Source organism: Geospiza fortis, unplaced genomic scaffold, assembly GCF_000277835.1.
Source record: "Geospiza fortis unplaced genomic scaffold, GeoFor_1.0 scaffold221, whole genome shotgun sequence".
In the NCBI taxonomy this organism is placed as follows: domain Eukaryota; kingdom Metazoa; phylum Chordata; class Aves; order Passeriformes; family Thraupidae; genus Geospiza; species Geospiza fortis.
The window spans coordinates 2,808,572-2,830,822 of record NW_005054395.1 but is presented as its reverse complement, the minus strand read 5'-3'; the positions used below and the strand labels follow the sequence as shown (position 1 = coordinate 2,830,822).

General features: G+C 40.5%; 1 protein-coding gene across 1 annotated transcript in view; it reads left to right on the top strand.

The window, feature by feature from the left end:
* The window catches only part of PRKCA (protein kinase C alpha), an 83,932-nt gene that overhangs the window by 14,998 nt on the left and 46,683 nt on the right, over positions 1 to 22,251 (top strand). The window contains exons 2-3 of the mRNA XM_031060927.1: positions 19,180 to 19,291; positions 20,012 to 20,140. Coding sequence (XP_030916787.1) covers positions 19,279 to 19,291; positions 20,012 to 20,140 — 142 coding nt within the window. The 5' untranslated portion in view covers positions 19,180 to 19,278. The remainder of the gene's footprint in view (positions 1 to 19,179; positions 19,292 to 20,011; positions 20,141 to 22,251) is intronic.

Below are 22,251 nucleotides of genomic sequence, written 5' to 3'. Positions count from 1 at the left end.
AGTTGGGTTTTCCTTTGGGATATTCCCTGCCCTGACCTTGCATAACTTGCTGCTTCAGGAATATCCTCTGTGATCATATCCTGAGATGCTGAGACTGTGCAATAATATTCCATAATTTTCTTTAAAACTCATTTTAATAATCTTTTAAAAGAAATCGTATTATTCTGAAAAAAAAACCAACAAAAACAGGCGAAAAAGAAAAAAATATTTTGTTTGTGATACAGAACAGCAGAGAAGACAAGCAATAATCTTTGCTGACTATTTGGGTGATTCAGTGAAGGCTGACTGAGCATCTGTTTAGCAATTTGAAGTTGGAGACAGCTATAAAATTTGTCATCCTGCAACAAAGGAGGGACATTTAATTCCATTGTAAATATGTAAGATGTAAATTTACTAAAGATCCGTGTTACTATGAGTAAATTGAGTTTGAACTCATTAAGAACTTTGAAACAATGATCAAGTCAGTAATGAATCATTAACAAATGCAGGAGCAGGCTTTCAATATTAGGCCAGGTTTTGTTGAGGTTTGCCTCTTGTTTCTAGTTTTCGGGAGGAAACTTTCTGTGTCATGTCAGGGGACTCAGTGCATCCTCCAGGTTGGACTTCTCCTCTCAAGCCATGTCACAGCAATGATTTCATCTGCTGCTTTGTGCTCCTGATGTTTCCCCAGGGCTCAGGAGCTGGGTTTGGGTTTGTGCTGAGCATCCCTGAGGCTCAACCTGACCCCCCAAACTCCCCACTCAGCACATCCCTGCAAGGGAAGGACCTTTCCACACAGATCTTTTACAAATTGGTAATTAGGCACAGAGGAAATGAGTCCAGCCTGGATCCCACAGGAACCTGGAGAGAATTCCCTCTCTCCTGACCTCAGATGGGCTCGACACCCCCTGCTCTGCAGAGCTCTCTGCTTTCACAGAGCTCTGAAAATAGAAGATCTTTGCTTCTCAGCCTCAGGAAATGTTTGTGGGGATTACATTTTCCAGTTGGAGATTTGGAGAATAAGATTTCTGGTGTCTGACATGATCTCAGTTGCTTGGAGCCAGAAACACCAAGGTTGTGTTTGATCCCTGTTTGGGCTGTTCCCTTTGGAGACTCAGTGATCCTTGTGGGCCCTTTCACCTCAGGACATTTTGTGATTCTCTAATCAAGAAGAAACCAAGCCCTTCCTTAACAAGGGCTCCATTTGGGTTATTGCACTGAGATATTTCAGGCATTTATATCAAGGCCGTGTGAGGAGCCTGTATCTTTGAAAGACACTTAAAATTTAAAATCAGTGTTCTAGGAGGTCCTGAATCCTCAAGGGACAGACTAATAACTTCAAGCTAAAATATTGCAAAATTTAAAAAGAAATATTCCAATAAGTTTTTTGTCTTCTTAAAATAACCCAGCTGTGAAAGTGGAAGTACGTGGTACTAAGTGTTCTTTGTTCAGAGTTTAAAAATAATTCAGAACCCCAGGGATCTGGAAGCAGATGTCTGCTTCAGGAATCATAAGGCCCCAAAACTGGGAGTATCTCCTTGTCAGCATACTGATTTCAGAGTTGTGTGGCACCCACCAATTCACTGGAAAAGTTTCTTTTTCCAATTGTTAAAACTTCATTTTCAGAGATCAGGGGTGTGGTGGTGGTTTTTTTAAATTTGTTCTGAGTTCTTGGGATAATCATTGTTCCAATCTGATCCAGCATCCTCAGAAATGTTACAGAATCGTAGAATGGTTTGGGTTGGAAAGGAGATACATATATATATATTTATATATTTATATATTTACAGAGACAATCCAATCCCTACAGACCTGCGCTTCCCATACCACGTCCTGTGACATCTCCAAATTTCGGCTTCAGTTTTACTGTCTCTAATTAATTTCTGTTCCTTGTTCCTTTGCCATATTTTCCCCAAACAATCCTGTCACATTCAGGGACTGTACAGAGATGTCTCTCTCTGAATGGAGGAGTTGTGTTTCAAATCAATATTGCCATTTAACCCTGCATTTCCAAAATAAATCACCATTTTATTGGATTGACTCCTTACTCTAAACTCTCCATTTCATGATGCTGTGGGCATGATAAGTAAACTGGTAATATGTGAGCACAGATACATGTTTTATCAAGGAGCATTATAGGAAGCTTTAGGGTAAGGATTTTTGTTTCCTTTTCATCAGCACCAGACTAATTAATAGTTTCCTGTAGAGTTTTTCATCCACAGCTTTTGCCATTTTTCATTTGTTAACCTGCTGTTTATGTAAATACAGTTCTCTGCAGAGGAGGTTTTAAACATATAATCTTACTTCATATTCAGCATTCGTATTTTGGGCTTTATTTCAGTCCATGTATTCAACATTTCTTTATTTAACAGAGAAAGCTTTGATTTTAAAAAGTGTTTACCTGCTTTACTGATCAGACATGAGAACATTTTTCTGTTGGGTTTAATATACTTGTTTAGTACAATCTTGAGGCAGGCAGAAAAACTGCTTAATTGTGTTATGTTAATTATATTCTGTGTGTTTGTTGGGAACCAGTGCTTTTACAAGAAGTGGATTGCTGATTCTCTATAAAATCAAATCTTGACTCAGTGATAACCTGTTTTCTAAACTGAGGCCTCTCAACCAGGGCATATTAAAAAATTAAATCTCACAAGGTTGCATATTTTAAGAGACACTTGAGCATATCTGTGCTGATTGTAAGTGTTGGGGCTGAAACCTACTAAAGCCAGACTGAAAAATGAAATTATTCAGTCAGTCAGAACGTTGAGCTGCATCAGGAGCAGAAGTCAGACACAAATGGTCAATGTATTGACAGAGGGGCTGGTAGGTAGAGGAAAAATGATCAGCCAAGTGCTTGGATAAAGTCACTTGTACAGTTTTAAGTCTGTATTTTATTAACCTATGGATCACCAGCAGACTGTGGGGCCCAGCCCAAGCCCTGCTGGAGATGAAGTGCAATAATGGAACAATGTCATATATAATAGGGGAAAAAAAGCAGGGGTGTAGGACTTCAAATTAATATCCCTCCATCACGAGAACTGCTTGAGTTTTATTTATGGAGCACTTGGAATTGTTCTTTCTGCAGGGTGAGACTTAAGGTGTTTTTTCTTTCTTATCTATAATGCAGTGTCATACAAAAAAATAATATGGAAGAGAAAACCTGACTCATGGCATGTGTATTTATCTGTAAATAAGTGGCTCAGTGGTGGCTGTTGCACAGATAAATGTCATATTTGATCAAACCTGTTGTAATTCTTTCTCTAAGTCTTAGGTATGGACTGGTTTGCTGATAGAGGACTGTCAGTTGCATAATGTCAAATCTCCGGAAAATAGTTCAGTGCCTTCCAAATGGAATTATTTTGTATTGATTAAAAAAAAAAAGGTTGGGATACCTTTATTTTGCATTTTTGAAATTTATTTTTGAGGGTCTAAAACAATGGTTGACTGCAAAATCTTCAAAAAAAAACCTGGCTATGCTGGTGCAGCTTCTGCTCTGGGAATCTGATGTGGCATGTCAGAAACCAGGTTTGCTGTGACCTTTGAGGCTGCCCAGATCACTCTGTGGGGAAGATTTCCACCGTGTCTGGCACTGACTAATAAGTTAACTGGATTGTGCTGAACTGGATGGTGCTGCTTTCTGTTGGACAATTTATTTTGCTGGTTGACAGGCTCAAAATTTACTCTTTTGCTGAAGAACTTCTTGAAAAAAGTGTTGTTGCTGTGGTAATAAAACATGTCTAAATGCTTTAATAGATCTTTACAGATAGTTCATATAATATAGAGATGACAATGTGCCTGCCTGTATAGAGAAAATTCTGTGGTTCTTTTAGGTGCTTCCCTATTAGTAACAATAATAAATACAATAATAAAATAATAATAATAATAATACAGCATAGAGCTGTGTTTATACTTCATGTACTTAAACTTCTATTAAGCTCTGGCAACAGATTTTCTCTTGATGTCGTGTTCTTGCTGCAGAGTAGCCTCATTTGTTTTGCCTGACAGGAAATATGTAAAAAAATAAAAATAATGGCACAAGACCATGCTCTGTCACACTTGAAGTAGCCGTGGGAGTTGAAAGGAATGAGACTTGATAAATTAATGATGCTGAGTGCTGAAGGGAAATGGGGAAGTGATGAATGGAAGGAGAGAGGTGCCAGTCTCTGATCCTGTGATTGACAAGCCAGGCACAAAGGTAATGGCAGAAACTGTGGGCAAGGGGAGAAGGCAGTGAATGAATTTAAAGCAAATTGGTGAATTTGGGACTAAAAGTAACAGTGGTTCATGGAGACACATTTGTTTTAACCACTTTTAAAACCGTGTTTATCTTAGGGGAGATAATAGGATTTTGTAAACACTTAACACTAGAATTATTTTTTATATGTTGTAACCATGTTTCATTTTACTGCAAATTTGATTTGACTTTTCTAACTGATATTTTTTATGAAACTACATTTTTGTTTCAGCTTGAACTGATCTTATTTCTGAGCTACAATTTATCTTTTTCTTAAATAATGCACTTTTATAGATTTCTGTGCCAGATGCAGTCGGTCACGATCAGCTGTGGGATTTCTTGTGGTTTAGACTTTTGTCATCTTGCTCACAACAACCCAGGGCAGGTTGTTTAATGTTAAGTCAAAGCCTGTTGCAATGCTGGAGGAGAATCTTAAGGCACAGCAATAATAATTGGCAGAGGTGCAGGAAAAGTCTGTCTAGGCTGGGAATTGGCTTTGATTTGGCTTTGATTGCATGTCGGAGCGAGTCCACATCAAGGTGGGTCCGACTCTCACGTCGCCCCAAATGCACCCTGAGATGTGGATTGCTGCTGCTCTGGGTGACAGCAGAAATGCTGCATCAGTGGGGGTTGGTGGTGGTGTTTCTGCTACCTGATAAATTTATCTCCTTGTCTTGAAGGGCTGTTTGAAATTCTCAGATAACTTCTTGGAGTCAGAGGATCTCCAGAGCGTGGCCTTTCCTTCCTCAGCAGCTCATTTGCAGAAAATGCTTGAGCAGCTCATTCTCAGCAGCTCCAGCCCTGCAGTGCAGGCAGAATAATCCTCACTTGTGGGGCAGAATCCCTGTTTGTGGAATGGATGATTTGTGCCTCGTGGCTGAGCTGAGGTTTGCCCTTCCATAGCTCATGTCCCACATTATTTGTCTGGAATTAATCCCAAAGGTGGGAGGTGCAGAGTCAGGGACCACTTTTGGCTTCAAAAATGTGTCAGATTCCAAAGGCACCTGCAAAGGCTGAGTGCTGGAGCTGAGAAGTGCTTTGTCATTGTCCCTGCCACTGTTTCATGGCATTAAAGCTGCCCATAAATCTCAGAAAAGGGCAGTGGAGAGAGCTCTAACAAAAACTGAAGCAGCATTAACACTTAGGTATGATCTTGAGTGAACAGGAATGTCCAAAATGTGGGAGAGAGGTTGAGACGTTGATTTTATCTGAATTAAAAAAAAATCAAATCTTTGTACCAGGTATTGTTTTCTGTTTGCACAAGCACTCCATGAATTTGATGGGGATGCCCTGAATCTGACTGGAAATGCAGCAGTCACATGAGGCTTAGTCCTGCACCTTTGTGTGCTCTGTCCTCTCCACTTGCTGAAGTTCATGGATTTCCCCTGTCCCTTCTGATCGGAGATGTGTCAGTCCTGGATCAGAGGGACTGCAGTTCTACACCATGGTTGTAGCTCTGTTGTGCAAAACCTCTGATCCCTGTGCAGCGCAGGGAGTAAAATGCAGTTAAAGACTGTATCTGCTTGATTCAGCACATCTTTGGTTTATTTCAACAGATCAAGCTTTTCGTGCAAACTTAAAACCCATCAATTAATTTATTTTTATAAAAATCAAAGGCCCAGTGAGGAGCAATGAACAGATTTTTTTCCTGAGTATTAAATTCTCCATATAAGCTGTAACAGAAGGATTTATATCAGTATTAAGCTTTGTCATGCTAATTGCATTATGTTGCCATCTAATAATTTAGATTATGCACATTGTAAAAGTATTATCTGAAACCATTTGTTGTCTCTGAAATGTGAAAGTTCATCTGGAGGGCACACATTACTGTTTCCTTGGGTTTGCCTCATGGTGAGGACACATTTTCTGGGATGAAGTGAATTTTCTTAAGCACTCCTGAAATTGTAATTTCTGGCTGCTAATTCATTAATATTTGCTTTGCATTTAAGTTTTTCTATCTTGGACGCATAGTGCAGTCAGTCATGGAAGCATTTTTCTCCCAGAATTTTAAATTTAGTTTAATCTCCAACTAAAAAACCACATCCAGCTGCTTCTTGATTGGCTGTGGATGTCCCGATTGTTGCCAAAGTGGCCACCAGAGAAGGAAGGAGGGAGCCCTGACTGCCACCAGTGATGTTCCTGTGCTCCTACAGGCCCAGCACCTGACCACTGTTAGCAAAATTGGGTTTCAGAGGTGTTTTCTTTGCTCCTCAAAACACTTGCACTCTCAGCAAAATTTATTTCATTTTATTTCACTCAATTAATATTATGCAATTCCATTTGTACCTGGGATTAATTTTAATAATTGTTTTGCATGCAGCCTTACAAAGGCTTAGCTGGCAGTGCTAGAAAAAGCCTCTGTTAATCTGTAGATTGGTATTACAGAGGAAGAGCAGTTTCTTTTCTTCTTCTTTTAAAAATTACACTGCTTGCAGATGAGGAATAATGCCCTTACTCTGCTGCCATCCATGCAAGCAATTTTCCTGGGTGCCTGCTGTAATCCTGATAAACATTGCTCTGGAATACCTTTTCTGAATAGAACGTAAGATCTTCCCAATTTTTTATTTCCTCTGTGGCAATATCAGCCTGCAGAGCTCCCAGCTAAAGGCTGAATGGAAGTGATAAATGATGCTAGAACTAGCAGACAAGTGTCCAACCTCTTGTTGGCAAATTAATTACAGTTGTAATTACAGTTGTCATTGCAGGGACTCCCAGTACGTGTTTGGTGACTGAATTTTGTCAAATGAGGATGGAGCCAAAATGGCACAACTTTCCCCCTTTTTAAAGAGAACAAAAAAAGCTATTTATTTATTAAATTAAGGCTTTTAATGCATTTTTCACTCTTGTTTTGGTTTTTTTTGTTTTTGGTCTGTTGCTCATGCATATATGTTTTCTGTATAAAACAGACCTAGTAGGACTCAAGAGGATGAAGTTTAGCAGTGATGGATGACAGGCAGCATTGAGGACACCATAAATGTGCACTGACCGGGAGCTCTCAGGCTGAGGAGGAGGAGGAATGAGGAATGTCTGCTGAAGAGTCTTACTTGACCTGCAAAATCAAGAACTGTTACAGTCAGTGTCACAGATGAGGATTCTTGGAGAGTTTGGCTGTGTTTTTTTAGTTTATGTTCCAAATAACAAGAAAAATGAAATATTTATAAAGGTTCATGTTGCCCTAGTGTGGGTGAACACTGCTGTGTTTTCTGCAGCCAGATCTTCATCATCAGAGGCTCCTCTGAGGGATGTTCTTACCCACAAAGTGATTTCTGAGAAATAAAAAGTAGGAATCCAAACTCGCCTTCCCTTTGTTGGGAGCGCTGTGCCAGCAAAACGTTCCTGTGCAGGCTTCCTTCCAAACCCAGAGCCTTCAGTGTAATCTGGGAAACTCCTTTACCATCAACAGCCTTGAGAAAAACACTCTCATTAAAGAAGGAGAAGGAAAAATGCTTAGTACTGAAATTTGTGTCCATGGATTGGTTTTGGGATGGGCACACTCGAAATAGCTGGGGGAGGATCTTGCCATGTTACTAAATGGTTTGGTGAGGCCTTTCTATATTTCCTTTTTTTTTTCTCTTTGAAGAGGGCAGAGTTAATTGCCAGACATTAAATATTTATAGATTTCATTATAATTCATTGCTAAATGCTGTGAGGACTTTTCCTGATGCTGTGAAGCAGTTCAGGCTCATCCAGCCTTGGAAGCAGCACGGTGATGGCAGCCCTGAGGAAATCCTTCTTCCAGGACTCCCAGCACTCCTCTGATGTGATTAAACAGCCCTTATTGTGTTCAGATTTTTGATTAGAAAACCTCAAAAGGGTCAAATTTGACTCAAGGGACAGATTTGTGTCAATTCTTATTTTTAATCTCAGCATGCCCTCAATGAAACACTTTTCTCCCTGAGAGTGGCATCGAATCTTAGGTTTAAAGCACAAACAGAGCTGCCAGATGTTGGTGGATCAGGAACCTGTGTTAAAAGCCTGTTCTTCTTTCAGGGGTTTTACTGTCTACCATGAACTCTTTTTTTTTCCAGTCTCAATCAGAGAGACTGGAAAAAAAATTTAATTGACTAATAAATAGCAAATGCTACATTGGCATGGAAAAATGTTATGGGCCAGACAGCTTGGCTGGGATCTCTGCCATTGTAAGGTCAGGATCTGAGTGCTAAAGCATGTCAGAGCATCTTGCATATTCACTCTTAGCTGCCTATTTATGTTTTATAGAGAGGAGTAGGATTAGTGACTTTTTACAAAGAGAAATACTGACTTCCCTATAGAAAAGATCCCAAATGTTCTAAAAATACTAATGAGTCTGATGTCTATATTCCTTGGTCTGCAAAATTTAATGTGCTTGAGTTACTTTTCTGAAGAAGGGTTATTTAGACATATGGAAAAACATCTGTTCCATGCAGAAATAAATAGTGTTTGAGTGGTTATACAATGGAAAAGACCATCCAAGGACTCTGTGCCTGAGCATCTCCCATGGTGTGATCATGGCTATGATTTATTGAGAGCAGTGTTTTCCACACTGAGCTGGACATTTGGAGATAAACACATTTGAATCAAACCCTTCAGTCATTGATGGGATTTGTAGGTAGAGATCTCTCATGGAATTTTTTGTCTCTGGAGGACAAAATTCTGCCTGTGTGGTGAAATGTCTGCTTGGTTTATAGGTGGTAACATCCATATCCCTGAAAACACAGAGCTGAGATGCAGAACAGAACAGAGACATGGGGGTTTAAATTATGCATATTTTACCCTCCCTCTTGCCTTTATTTTGGTGCTTAACCAATGTATAAAATATCAGGCAAAAAATGAATTATTCAGTGAGTAACTTTGAAGGCAATTTGCTCGGGTGTTTCAGATTCATGTCTGTCTAATAAAGTTTGTCAAATGGAAAGCAGCAGGCCACCCCAGGTTCTTGTGTGAGGGAGCTGTTGAGTTGTAAACTTCTGACTGATTCTGAACCAAAAATTTCTCAGACTTTTCAAAAATCACTGTTTCTGCTTTTATTTTTTTTTTGTTCAGTTCAGCACTGTGTACCATTGTACCAGAATGAACAGATGGGTCATTTTGTAAAGAGCAGGAAAATTTTAAAATGTATTTATTAGCTTGTGTGTGATTGAAACATCAATGCAGGATTCCAGTGGAGCATGTCCAGAAAAAAAACAATCAATGTGCCAGTTCTTAACTTGCAGTAGAGGTAAAGGAGAGATGCAGAGCTCTGGGGAGTGTTTCAGGGGATGTTCCCTGATTCTGTGTAATTCCCTGGGACAGACCAACTTCTCCTTGGCTTTCCTGCTCACTGTGCAGGGAGCACCCTCCTGCAGCACTCAGTTCCCACAAACAAAACTGTACAGCAGTTAGTGGGGTTAGCTCCAGCTTTTGGAGCACATGTTGGCGTGTGTATGGATGCTGTTTGGTAGCAATGCACCCAGACACAAAAATGTTTTTCCTTGGAGATCTCCTGGAGCGTGCAGCTGCTGCTGTGGGAGGTGGGAAGAAAAGAAGGAGCGATGTAAATAGGTGGGTAAGGGTTTAGTGAGAACAAGTAAGGTGTGCCTTTATAAATTGGTGGGTTCTTCAGCATTTTAGAGGGGAAAACGGAGGAGGAGTGGGAAATGTGAACCAGTTATTATTCAGGGCCTTGCATACAGAATCAGCTCAGAGGCAGCGGCTCAGCGAGCTGCTCCCAGCGCCGCTCCTGCTGTGCTCTGGGGTTTTTTTGGCAAATAATTTCAGGATTTTGGGCTGGAATCTATCACTTCATAGTTGTAAAAGCCTTCATTCAAACCACCTTAGAGAGGAGTAGCTGAGGGCATGTTTGGCTTTATAAATAAAAGCTGGAGTTTCGTTCAGTTTTGCTGTTGGCTGCGGTCAGGAAGTTTGGGGTCACAAGGCTCCTTCTGAAGCTTTAATTTGCCAGCAGTGAACTTCATTTAGGGCTGGGATTGCTTCCTAAAGGGTGGCTGGAGCCAGGCCCATTTCCCCTGGAATTCTTGGATCAATATGCATACAATTCCCTGTAGGAACAGCGTTCCAGCTCCAGCAGGGGTTGGATTGTTTGACCCGATGCCTCTGCTCTCAGAGTCACCACTTGGGCACAGAAATGGGGCATTGCAGGTGATTTTTGTGGTTTTCGTTTATCACCTTTCATTTTCTGTTTAAGGGAATGAGAGATGGATGATATAATCTCCAGCTGAGGATAATGAGGAAAAACAAAGTTGTATCATCTCTATCATGAGCAAGTTGGCCAGTAATGAAATACTTAAGAAATGCTGGGAAGGTCTTGTACTGAAACATATTGAAATATTTAAGAAGTGATGAGAAATTATTGTACAGAAATATTAATGTAGAATAATTCTCATGCAGCCTGATGTCACATAGTTAAGTTCTTTATCACTGCACCCATTGCAGATCCATTGGAAAGCATAGAAATTGTAATTTGGAATTACAATCCAAATGTACAGTGGATATAAATGTAAATGTAAAAGTATATACAATATTCCAAATTACAATCCACTGTAATTTGGAATATTGGACAATTGACCATATTGTACCTATGGAGAAATAGCAATACTCTTCTATACGGCAGGAATTTATTAAAATTACTTCTTGCTTTTGATCAGTTTAACCTGTATTTTGTAACATGTATTCAAGGTGTAAAGGGTGCTCTGTGTTGAAAAGTGTACCTGTTCAACAAATTAATTAACAAATTACAAAATTGTAAAGCCAGTAAATGAGGGGGTGTAAGACATAGACAGACTGTCTCTAGCTTTCTAGAATTCCTTTTGAATCCAGATCCCTGGATTTCATCTTGGTTGAAATGATTTGTACACAGTAACACAATGGAGAGTTGTATCTGAAACAAACTCTCTCCCTTTCTCCTAGTCATGAATAGTTTTCTAACAGGAGCTTTTGTTTGTGCACTTTCTGTAATTATACTGCAGTTTCTTCATTAAAAAGGAATGAAGAAAAAATAGCCAGTAAACACCGAGTCCCTTCTGGATTTATGTGTCTTTCTAGTAATTAGGAAATTACAAATCCCTGGGAGTAGAGTCATGCAGATCTTTCTCCCTTTGCCAACTCAATCAGTTCTATTCTATACAAGAAGAACATGAACAAAAGGCAGCAATCAAAATCAGTTGATTGAATGACCACCTGTTTCTTTTAATTAAAAATAATAATTTTGTGTGAATTCCAGGAGGGGACTGAAAATTCTGCCTTTGAATCATTTTGAACTCTACTCACGTTGTGCCGTTCTGTACAATTACAGAGAAGAGACAGTTGATTGAAAAATTTCAATTTTCTTTAAAGACAGTTTTTTTCTGTTTGTGTACTTTCTTAATTCTCTTTAGAGTAGTAAAGAATAAAAGTGGTCTTATTAACAAAAGAGGAAAAGAGCTTTTTGTTGTCATTTTTTGCTGGGGTGTCATGTATAATCATGAAAGACTTTTCTTCTCCAGCACTTGAGAATCATTCTTCATTTCTGAATGTCATCCCAACCCTCGAGGCCAGGAGGAATGGCTGGATTTTGAACTTGCTGTGCTGCAGCTGCTTTCAGGTGCTGAGGCACAGCAGGGTTTGCAAAGGCTAAATAATCTGTATTTTTGCTATTTTTGCTTAGTCTTTATTTCCCTACCCTACCAGTACCTTACACTGTTAGGGTAGAGTTGAATACAACTCTATTTATGCTCTGAACACCTCCCTGGATGTTCAGGTTTCCCATCCTGCAGGTGTCAGTGGATTGAATGAATGAATGAATTCTTCCTCCAAGTTATTCCTTTGAGTCACTCTGATCTTCACATTCTGCCTGGAGGAAGATTCCTGGAAAGAGCCTGGGTGTAATTCCTCACCAAGGAGGAAAGCACACTCATGCCATTCCTGTCCTCCTCCGCTGCAGGAAGGAGCTCTTGGTGTGTCAGCCTGGAAGAAATTTATTTGGGTGCTTGGCAGGTGGATTTGGAGCTCTGGGGAGGAGAAACCCCATGAACCCAACCCTGCTGATTTGCCCCACTTTGAGCCCAGGTTGACCTCAGGGGTCTGAGAGATCCCAGCCAGCCTCAGCCCTTCTGGGATATTTTTGATTTCGAGGCAGTAAAAGTCTGATTTTGAGGTCTGATCTTTTATTTCACTTTTCTGAAAGCACTAAAACTTTTCTGCACTGCAGCTCTGAGAGGGGAAATACCGAAGAAGCTTTAAGCATTTTTACATTCCGTATTAAAAATTTGTATGATCTTAATCATTCCCAAGAGTCACAGATTCTCTTTGCTCCCAGTCTCACTCAGCCAGGGAAGAACAAACCTAGTGAGCAGTTAAACAGGAACTTTTTCCTCTTCCTTGCTCCTGAACTCTGATGACAGAAACCATATTTTAAACCCTGGAAGTTATTTCCAGTAGACACATCTGGCTCCTTGGCTCTTGCAGCTTCAAAGCTGAAGCTGTTTTCTTAAATTAACATGCAGAGCAAATCACCAATCAATATTTTTGTTTTCTCAGTGCAAAAACAAATAGCAAACAGAGGAAAATGTCTCAGGTGTGGTATCTGAGCAGGATCCTGGATATTGTAGTCACTGCTTGGAAGGTGTTTAGAAAAACTGGAGACCTCCAGAACTGAGGGAAATCTTGCCTGAGGACAGCGTGGGCTGAATGTAGGATTTGGCTCTGTACAGAGCAAACCACACTCAAATATATTCTCAAGTAGGTTTTATTAACTTGGTATTCGCTTGGGGAAGTTGGAGCTGTTTTAAGGGAAATATGTGCGGTACAAATTGCAGTGGTTTCATCGATCTGCTGCAGCACATCCGTGCTGCTGAAGACATTGGGAGGGGGGACAAAGAAAGATGTGGGATTCAGTGGTGCTGTCACAGCAGGGAATGGTTAAAGGCTGTGTTTTAAAATGGGGAAAACACCTGCCAGTCCTTCTGGGCTCTTCCCTTGGTAAAGAGGAACAGTGACCTCCTATCTCTTGTAACCATTTGTAAATTGTTTTGCATATATGGAATATATTGTCGCCCCTGTTTTCAGTAGAAACACAAACGTGCCACAATTTGTGCTACTGATACTCAGGAATTATTTTTTTCTTTTCTCTAAGTGAAGTAGTTTGAAAATGTTAAGCTTCTTTTTCCTGTACACCTTTTAAATTAGTAACTACATATATATATATATGAAATTTTGACTGGGGATGAAGAATAATCTTGTGGTTCTGTTATGGAAATACAGTATGGAAATTTGGGTACATTTGCATTTCTTTACACAAAATTGTTCTTTGTTGTAGTAGGCCCTGATACAACCTGAGGACCTCACAACTCATCTGCAGAACTCCTTTAAGGCTTTTTTGTAATGAAAAATACAATTCTCTGTTTCTCCAGAAATGTTTTTACACTTGCACTTTTGCGTTTCCTGCTTCTTCATGATCACAAAAATAGGTGTTCAGGTAGGCAAAAAAAATCCTTTCACCAACCATAGGCAATTTTTAATAAGTTAATCTTATCTCCTGCCTAACACCATGTTAACATTCATGTGTTGGCATTGTAACTAAAAATAGTCCTTTTTCCTCACACCTCAATCACCAGCCCAGGCTCTGGCACTGACAGGTCAGAAAGTCATAGAATGGTTTGGGTTGGAGGGGACTTTAAAGCCCATCCAGTGCCACCCCAAATGTTGATCATAATGAGATACAAAAAGAGAAACAGCCAATATCCAGCTAGCAGGAATAAAATACCACATCACAAAGAACCTGAGCTTGTCCCCCACTGCTGCTGTACCCTCACTGCTCTAGTCCCAGCTCTCCTGTACTAAAAAGGCATCAAGTCCATCCCCTGCATATCAAGGACCTGGACCAGTCCCATTAAATTCATAGCACAGAATCGTAGAATTGAATGGGAAGAGACCTTAAAGCCCATCCAGTGCCACCCCTACCATGGGCAGGGACACTTCCACTGTCCCAGGCTGCTCCAAGCCCCAGCCTGGCCTTGGGCACTGCCGGGATGCAGGGGCAGCCCCAGCTGCTCTGGGCACCTGTGCCAGGGCCTGCCCACCCTCACAGTCATGAATTCCTTCCCAATATTTCATCCAGCCCTGCCCTTTGGCAGTGGGAGCCATTCCCTGTGTCCTGTCCCTCCATCCCTGTCCCCAGTCCCTCTCCAGCTCTCCTGGAGCCCCTTTAGCCCTGGAAGGGGCTCTGAGGTTTCCCTGGAGCCTTCTCCTCTCCAGGTGAGCCCCCCCCCAGCTCTCCCAGCCCTGGGATCATCCTGGAGCCTCCTCTGGGCTCTCTCCAGCAGCTCCAGCTCCTCCCTGTGCTGGGGCAGCTGTGCAGGTGGGCTCTGACCTGAGGGCAGAGGGCAGAGCCCCCTCCCTGCTGCCCATGCTGGGATCAGCCCAGGGCAGGGTGGATCCTTGGCCCTGCTGACACAGCTGTTGGCACAGCCAAGCTGCATCCCATGAGAAGAGCTCCCAAGTAATAAAAAATCTGATATAAAACCTCCAGTGCTGCACCATTGCACAGAGTGAGGTTTGTCTGTTTTCAAATGAAAGGCAATGTGGTGATTTAATGCCTGCAGAATTATAGCAGGTTCAGTGTTGCTATCAGGGGGAATAAAATCCTGCTCAGAAGGGAGCTTTTCGGCAGAATTCTGAGCTGCAATGCTCCTGAGCTGTGTAAGGCACAGTGTGACATGTGCTGCTGGTTAACCATGCACTTTCAATTATTGCACACCCCCGCCTCAGAGGCACAGAAACCATGGAATGATTCCTCACAGGGGGGTGCTTCCCACTGCTGTTCAATAAAGGAAATGGGCTCATTTGTTAAACAAAGGGAGAAGGCAGGGATGGTGGCAGGGGGGCAGGATGGTTCTCGGGGCAGTAGATAGATGGAAATATGTGTGGGGTTTGGGGAGATGCCTCTGTGTTCTTCTGCTTCCCTCTGCTGGAGTGTGGCAGGATTCCTGGCTGAACCCCTCTGAGCTCTCTGGACCAGTCAATTCTGCAAACTCATTATTTATTTTGTTTCTGCTCCACTTGTGGGTTTTTCAGTCGTTCCACCTGGCGCAGTGTGTGCAACCCTCTCCTGGTGGATCCCTCCCTCTGTAATCACATCTCAGCTTTGAGACTAATGGATAATATTCTGATTTTTGCAGAGCTGTGTGGGGTGTAGATGCCTGGTTCATCTTTATAGGGATGCTACAGCCATGTGTGTCATTGCAGGCTCTGAAGCCCCAGTCTATTAGAAAGCATACAATTGCAGAGCTCAATTTTTGCCAGTTCAAAGGTTTTTCAAAGAAAAATATCTAAATGTCTGTGATGTCAATTGCCCAGAAGTTTTTATCCCATTTAATTACACTGTATTGCATTAAGTTGTACTTACAAAAATGGAGGACTGGAGAATTCACTTTTTAGCAGGAAAATAACACAAAGTTTAATAGAGCACATCATCCATCAGTGCTGAACAAGTCCTTCCCCATTGCTTTCCCAATGCCACTTCCCCCCCTCAGAACTTTGATGGATTTTGGAAACAGAAGTAGGTTTTCCCGTTAGAGTTTCACAATTAATCTATGCCAAGTTTAATGCAAAGTTCAATTCTCTTGCAAATAGCAGCCATTATTTGGCAGTTCATCTGTCAGATCCTGGCTTGGCTCCCTGTGTTTACTACAAAATGGGGCTGCCAGCTCTGCTTTGGGAATTATTGAAAGTTTACATTGATGAAAAAGGGATATTTGAAGAAAATTTACAGGAGCTTTCCTTTAGCTCCATAGTTTGCTTTTAGCCAAAGAAATGCTAGGGACAACATGATTTCCTCTATGATGCAGATAAGTTCATTAATGCTTATTTAACACTGGGAAGTATGAACCTGTATTAACAACTGATAAAATAATTGCTGTTAATAGAAGTAATTACAGCTGGCAATGTAGTAATTATTATTAATATGATTGCTTATAATTAAATATGAGGTATAGATTCAAGGGTAGTTCTGAGTGCATGAGAAATCCTCATAAATATGGAAATAAAATGAAAAATTTTGTCATCTGTGATGGGTGGATAGTGATCTCTTGGCTTTCTCTAGATGGTCTTGGACTTGCTTCCTAAATAAGAATACTTTCTGGACTTCAAGTTACCAAAAAAAAACCAAAACCCAAAAAACATGGGATTGAAGCAGAAAATAGGATAAAACACTGATGAGGAGTGTACTCTCTTATGTGGCAGGCTTTACATGTTTTTTAGGACATTCTATTAAAGGGATCTTTAAAGAGAGATTTCCTACAAAGTTTCCAGTTCAGGAGTAGTTTTGGTACTATTTTCCATTGTCCTCTTCTTGTTACGAAGGACTTTGTATGTGCATATAGAATAATAATAGCTAATAATAGTCAGAACATTTTGCTTCTCCTTAAAAAATCTAATTCATATCAAGATTGTTGATTTGAAAGGCCCCACAGAGGAATTTTCAAACAAGGATAGAAAACTAAGATGCAGTATAGAAAGCAAACACTGATTGAAATTATATACATTGAGTCCTGCAGGGCCAACTCCAAAGTTTGGTCCAACTTAATTGATTTATTTGTTTATGTGGCTGGTTTTTGTTGTTTTATAAGAATGCTTTTCCTGGGATTTTGTAGCCACACAGAGCTTTGTAGTCAGGCACTGAAAAGCAGCCCAGCCCCGTGCTGGTTCTCAGTGAGTGCAGAACATTGTCCTTACATGTCACAACATTTGTAAGCCACACACACCCCTGCTTAACTTAATTACAGGCACATTCCGTTGTTTGGAGTGAAATAATTTGGCAGTGGTCCATAATTTCAGTATAATATGCAGGTTCAATGTATTTAGTAGACATTGACTGCAATAATTTCCCATAGCTTGGAATGAAATTATTTGGTAGTGTTACATAATTTCAGTCTAATACACAGGTTCAATGTATTTAGTAGACAGTGAATGTAATAATTTCCTTCCCCTCTATACCATTACTTTATACTCATAAATACCACTTGTGCCAGATGTCAAACACAACTTTAAAACTCTGTTTATTCAGTGTCATTCTTAGGAACTGTGCCTTTTGTCCTTCTCAGCCACAGATGTCTTACCAGAGTCATGTTTAAGTGGAGCTATTTATAAGGCAACAAGTCGCCTTCTGTCATCTAAACAAACCAATTTAGGGAAGAATTAACTTCCCAACTGTGGTTTAAATTGTTTGGAAGGCACATAGTCAGTGAGCCACCAGAGAGCCCTTCTGCACAGCCACGTTCCCATGACCCTGAGCCACCAGGCCTGCTGCTGAGCCTTTAATAAATAATGAAACAGATGTTCTCTGGAGCCCTGGCTGTCACTCCACCGAGGTTCACTGTGTTTACAAAATAAATACAGTTGGTAGCAGTTTGCATTTCGTGTCTCAGGCTGTTACAACGAGCAGAATTACTGAAATAGTTTCAATTTCAATTTGTAATGTAAAGTCTTTACTTGTTATCCTGGGTGTTCTGTGATTTCCTTGCATACAATGAAAAGTGGTTATAGATTAACTGCAAAACTCAGAATCAATACCAAAATGAATTCACATGAAGAATGCTACCAAAAACCTTCACAAAGGGTAATATGGTAAAATAGTAAAATTTGAAGGCAAATTTTGCCTTCTCATAGCCATATTTTTGTGAGAATTACTAATCAAAGCTCCCAAATTTCTTCAGAAAGCACTTATACTAGAGAGATCTTTTCATTTTGAGGAAAGAGTCAGCAGGTTTTCCCTTTTGACTGACATGCTGGGCTCCCCTTTTGATTTTTTAGAAAGTTTGATAGGCAGGTAGATTTTAAAAATCAGTATATTTACAAGTCAGTTTAGCCGTTCTTACTCAGTACAAAGGTATAATAAAAAATGTGGACAGAAGGGAAACATTTGAATTAATTGTTTTGCAGCTGTGTTTTCATTGAGGATGTTTCAGACCCGGCATTCCATGATTTCCAAGATCTTTCTGAAAAGAGTGTTAGCAAGGATGGATTTCAAATGCCAGTGTGGTTTTTAATGAAGAGTCATTGCTCCCCCCAGTTTCTGCCCTAGGCTGTGCAGGGATAGTTCTGACTAAAGTGCAGCTGGAGCAGGAAGGGATCATAAAGGATGTGAGGTTAAGGAGGGTGTGCACAGGACAGGGCCATCCCCACGTTTGTTCTGGCATTGCACATCTGGAGCTCTGCAATGAGCCTGGCATGGGTGAACATATGGAAGATGTGGTTTCTTCCTCTGAAATTAAAGTTCCTGGTTTTCCAGAGGGGACCCTTACTCCTACAGAAACAGCAGATGCCTTTGGATGTGTCAAGTGTTTAAGTGATTTGGGTGTATTCCCTTTCACTGGGCCTAAATTAGGAAACATTTCCAAGCTGTTGGCGGCCTTAAAATCTCCTCACTCTTTTAAGTTTCTCTGCTCAAAAATCAGATGGGAGCAGCAATCTCTGTAAAATATTTACCATGTGCCAAGTTAGAATTCGTTCCCTCTCATTCACAACAATAGGGATTATAAAGTTGCAGCATTTCAAGATGATCCCATCTGTAAAATCCTGATTTTACAGTCGTTGGACTGTGTTCCAGATTAGCCCATGAACCGTTTCTTCCCAGTTCTCCTGCTGTATTTTGTGTCACATTTCAGAACAGTGACAATAACACTCTGTAATTAGTCTGTGAGTCTTCGGCCACAGACTGAACACTGCCATTAGACTTTATGTATGTGAGCAGTCAGTAAATGAATTTGAATGTCCATAAATCATGGGAACAAGCCTGAGCTGACACATTTTTTCTTACAGCACCATAAAAAGGAGAATTAGGAACTGAGGCAATGTGCCAATGCAGGTACCACTGAGGACAAGCTACACACTGAAGCATATTTTCCTGCAGCATAATTTGCATAGCTGGAAAGCTTTTGGTACTTGAAGTAATAAATTAAACGTGTGTCAGTTTATCTTTCAGGACTCAGAATCTGTGTTTGTTTTCCCTGCAGGATCCCAGAAGCAAGCACAAGTTCAAGATCCACACCTATGGGAGCCCCACCTTCTGTGACCATTGTGGGTCCCTGCTCTACGGGCTCCTGCACCAGGGGATGAAATGTGACAGTGAGTGAAGTTTCCTTCTGCTGCCAAAGGGCTGCTCTAGAAAGGGAGTGGAAGCCCTGGATAACAGCTTCTTACTTCATTTCTCTGGAAAATACAATTTCAAATGTCAGCTATTTATAGTGCTGGTATATTTCAAGTGGATATTTCAGGACTATAATAACTTAGTAATTAAAATCACCTCTTCTGCTGAGAACATGGTGTACTCAGTTTGATGTGGCTGAAGAGCCTTTGTCATGGCAATTTTGAGAAAGCCTCTCTTTGGACTGTCTGGGTGAATACACTCTCAAAGAGTGGAATTTCAGTTCAGTTTGTAGTCAAGCTCTGGTGTTTTCCTTATGTTTAATTTGTCTTGGAAGACTCCCACTATCAAAACCTAATAATCAATTAAACCTGCCTTCCTTCACTGCTGACGTGAATACTCTGTTTTCTTAGTCATATTCCTAGCAAGCCTTTATTCCATTTTCATTTTTCCCCCCCTTGCACTTCATTAATGATATGTTTATCTTTCTGAAGTAGATGATTTTATTTTCTGTTGTATTAACCCTCTACAGAAAGTATTGCAAGATGGAAACCAGCCATGGCCTTTGGTTGAAAACCAGGCAGCTGTAATCTGAAAGTCTTGCCAATAATTAAGCATTTAGTCTTAATTTTCACTTTTATTAAATTTTCACTAATTTTTTAGCTTCACATGGATGGTCTGAACCATTTTTATGTCCACAGCCTGTGACATGAACGTTCACAAGCAATGTGTGATAAACGTCCCAAGCCTCTGTGGCATGGACCACACAGAGAAGAGAGGAAGGATTTATCTGAAGGCTGAAGTCACTGGTGACAAACTGGAAGTTACAGGTAAACAGCTCATTTTGGAGTGTTTCAGGTTGTATAAATGTGTGATACACACTCTGAGCTTGTGTACCTTGGTCAGATCTTTGGGCATTAAAGCTGCTGATGGAGAATTTCCTTCCAGAAGTGGGAGGATTTCATACAGCATGGCTTGGGATTGAGAAACTCTATGAAGTTGTGCTCATAAAAATAAATCTGTAGAAACAGCTTTAAAAACTTGGGAATTTTAATTAGAAAATCACTGCATTATCAGTTTTCCTTGTCAGAAGCAGCCCAGCAGGATGAGTTGCTGCTCAGGAAGTTACCCGTCATTTTCAGAGCATGAGAGATACACTAAACCTCCATCAGCTGAGGAGTTGTTTCCTGCATTTGAGAGTATTGAATAAACAACGGCAACTGGGATTCAATCCCAAATACTACTCCCAGTGAGTTTTAAAATAAAAAGAGATAGTTCTCACATTCTGTAAGCTTAAGGTTACCAAGATGGGAAGGAGGCAGAGAAAAGAAGGATGGAAGGAGAGGGTGGCAGTTCCTTTCCTTGGAAGCGTTTCTCTGGGATTTGTGCATAACCTGTGGCTGTGCACACCCAGATGTGCACACCCACACCCCCACAGACCCATCCCGAGCCTGGAATTCCAGAACACACTCCATGAAACCAGAACAGGGCACACACAGCTTTTATTGCTGCCTGTTTGGTGTTGTGAAATGGAATTGAATCTGGGGGCAAAGTCGAAGCAGGACAAAGTTGGAGGTTTCTTAGAACATCTCCTTTGCATAGAGAAAATCAGACCATCACTGAATTTTCACAGCTTCCAGACCCAGCAAACTCCCTTGCTGACATTATTTCTCTGTAGCTTTGTTCTCTCTAAATCCAAATACCTCCATATTCTCCTGTCAAAGCCTGTAAAATGCATTGAAAAGGAGAAGTTTGATAAAATTCAGTTAGAAAGGATCAGAATAGATCCCAAGTGATGCTTAATTGTGGCTTAACTTTTCAAAGAGCTTCCTGTCAACGTGGGTGGGGGAAATTTGTCCAAGGTACTGTCATTAGCAGAAGGTGGTTTCACTTAGTAATGAGGCGTTTCAGAGATGGTGATGCAGCTTCTAAAAGTAATTCTACCATGAGAGGGAATTAATTTAAAAATCATCCGAGTGACAAAATTTAATATTTGCTTTATTCTGGGCCGCTTTGCAGCAAGGCTCTTAAATATGGCTTAAACTTTCTGCAATAATGCACATAATTTGACAAATAACATGTGCTTATTTCCTCATGATTCAGTTGGTTTTTAATCCTTTTAGGGACAAAAGCGTTTATCACAAGTCATTGTGGAAGCAAATCACTGTAAAGTGATTATACAAACAAGGATTCTTTTAGTTCACAGTTTTATTTGAAATGGTCTTGTCTGAGAGGTGAATGTGATAAACTTGTAACAAATATTTTACAGGTTTTCTCCACAGGCTCTTTTAGGTGTGAGTGTACTTGGCAAAAGGCATTTCTATTGTGTTTATAAATAAAACATTTCCATCCCCCAATTAAGTAGGTTTCTGGACAACAAGAGGAATGTTTATTATAACTTTGTTATGTATAAAACAATTGCAGTGCTGTTGTTGTGGTTGAGGCTTGTCAGCACTTCCAGGCTTGCTTTAAATAAAAATGACAATTGTCCTGAAAGCAAGCTGCTTTTTTTTTTTTTTTTACATAAAAAATACCTTATGGACTGAGCCAAAATGACATTTCAGGTGCCTTTTGTGTGTGTTTAACTGAAAAGGAAATTAGCAATTGCCAGTTCATGGACATATTACAAAATGCAAAAATATTCTTCTAGAATGCCATTGCTTCTAAAATACTTACTGACAAAACCTTTGTAAGAATTTGCAGTTCTTGGTGCTCCCAAGCACAACATCACTCACTGCCTTTAGCTTTGGGAAAGGAGGTGAATGAAATGTCCAGGAGGTTTAGGAACAGCAGGAGAAATAATCAATGATTGACTTTTTGGTTTGAGCCTTTGTCTGCATCTTTTTCAGAGGAATTGCTCTGTAGGTGTTGAACTCCTCCAGCTGAATTCCTCAACATCCCTGCTCTGCATCCTGTCTAGGTTGTTAATTAGTTCCTGCTG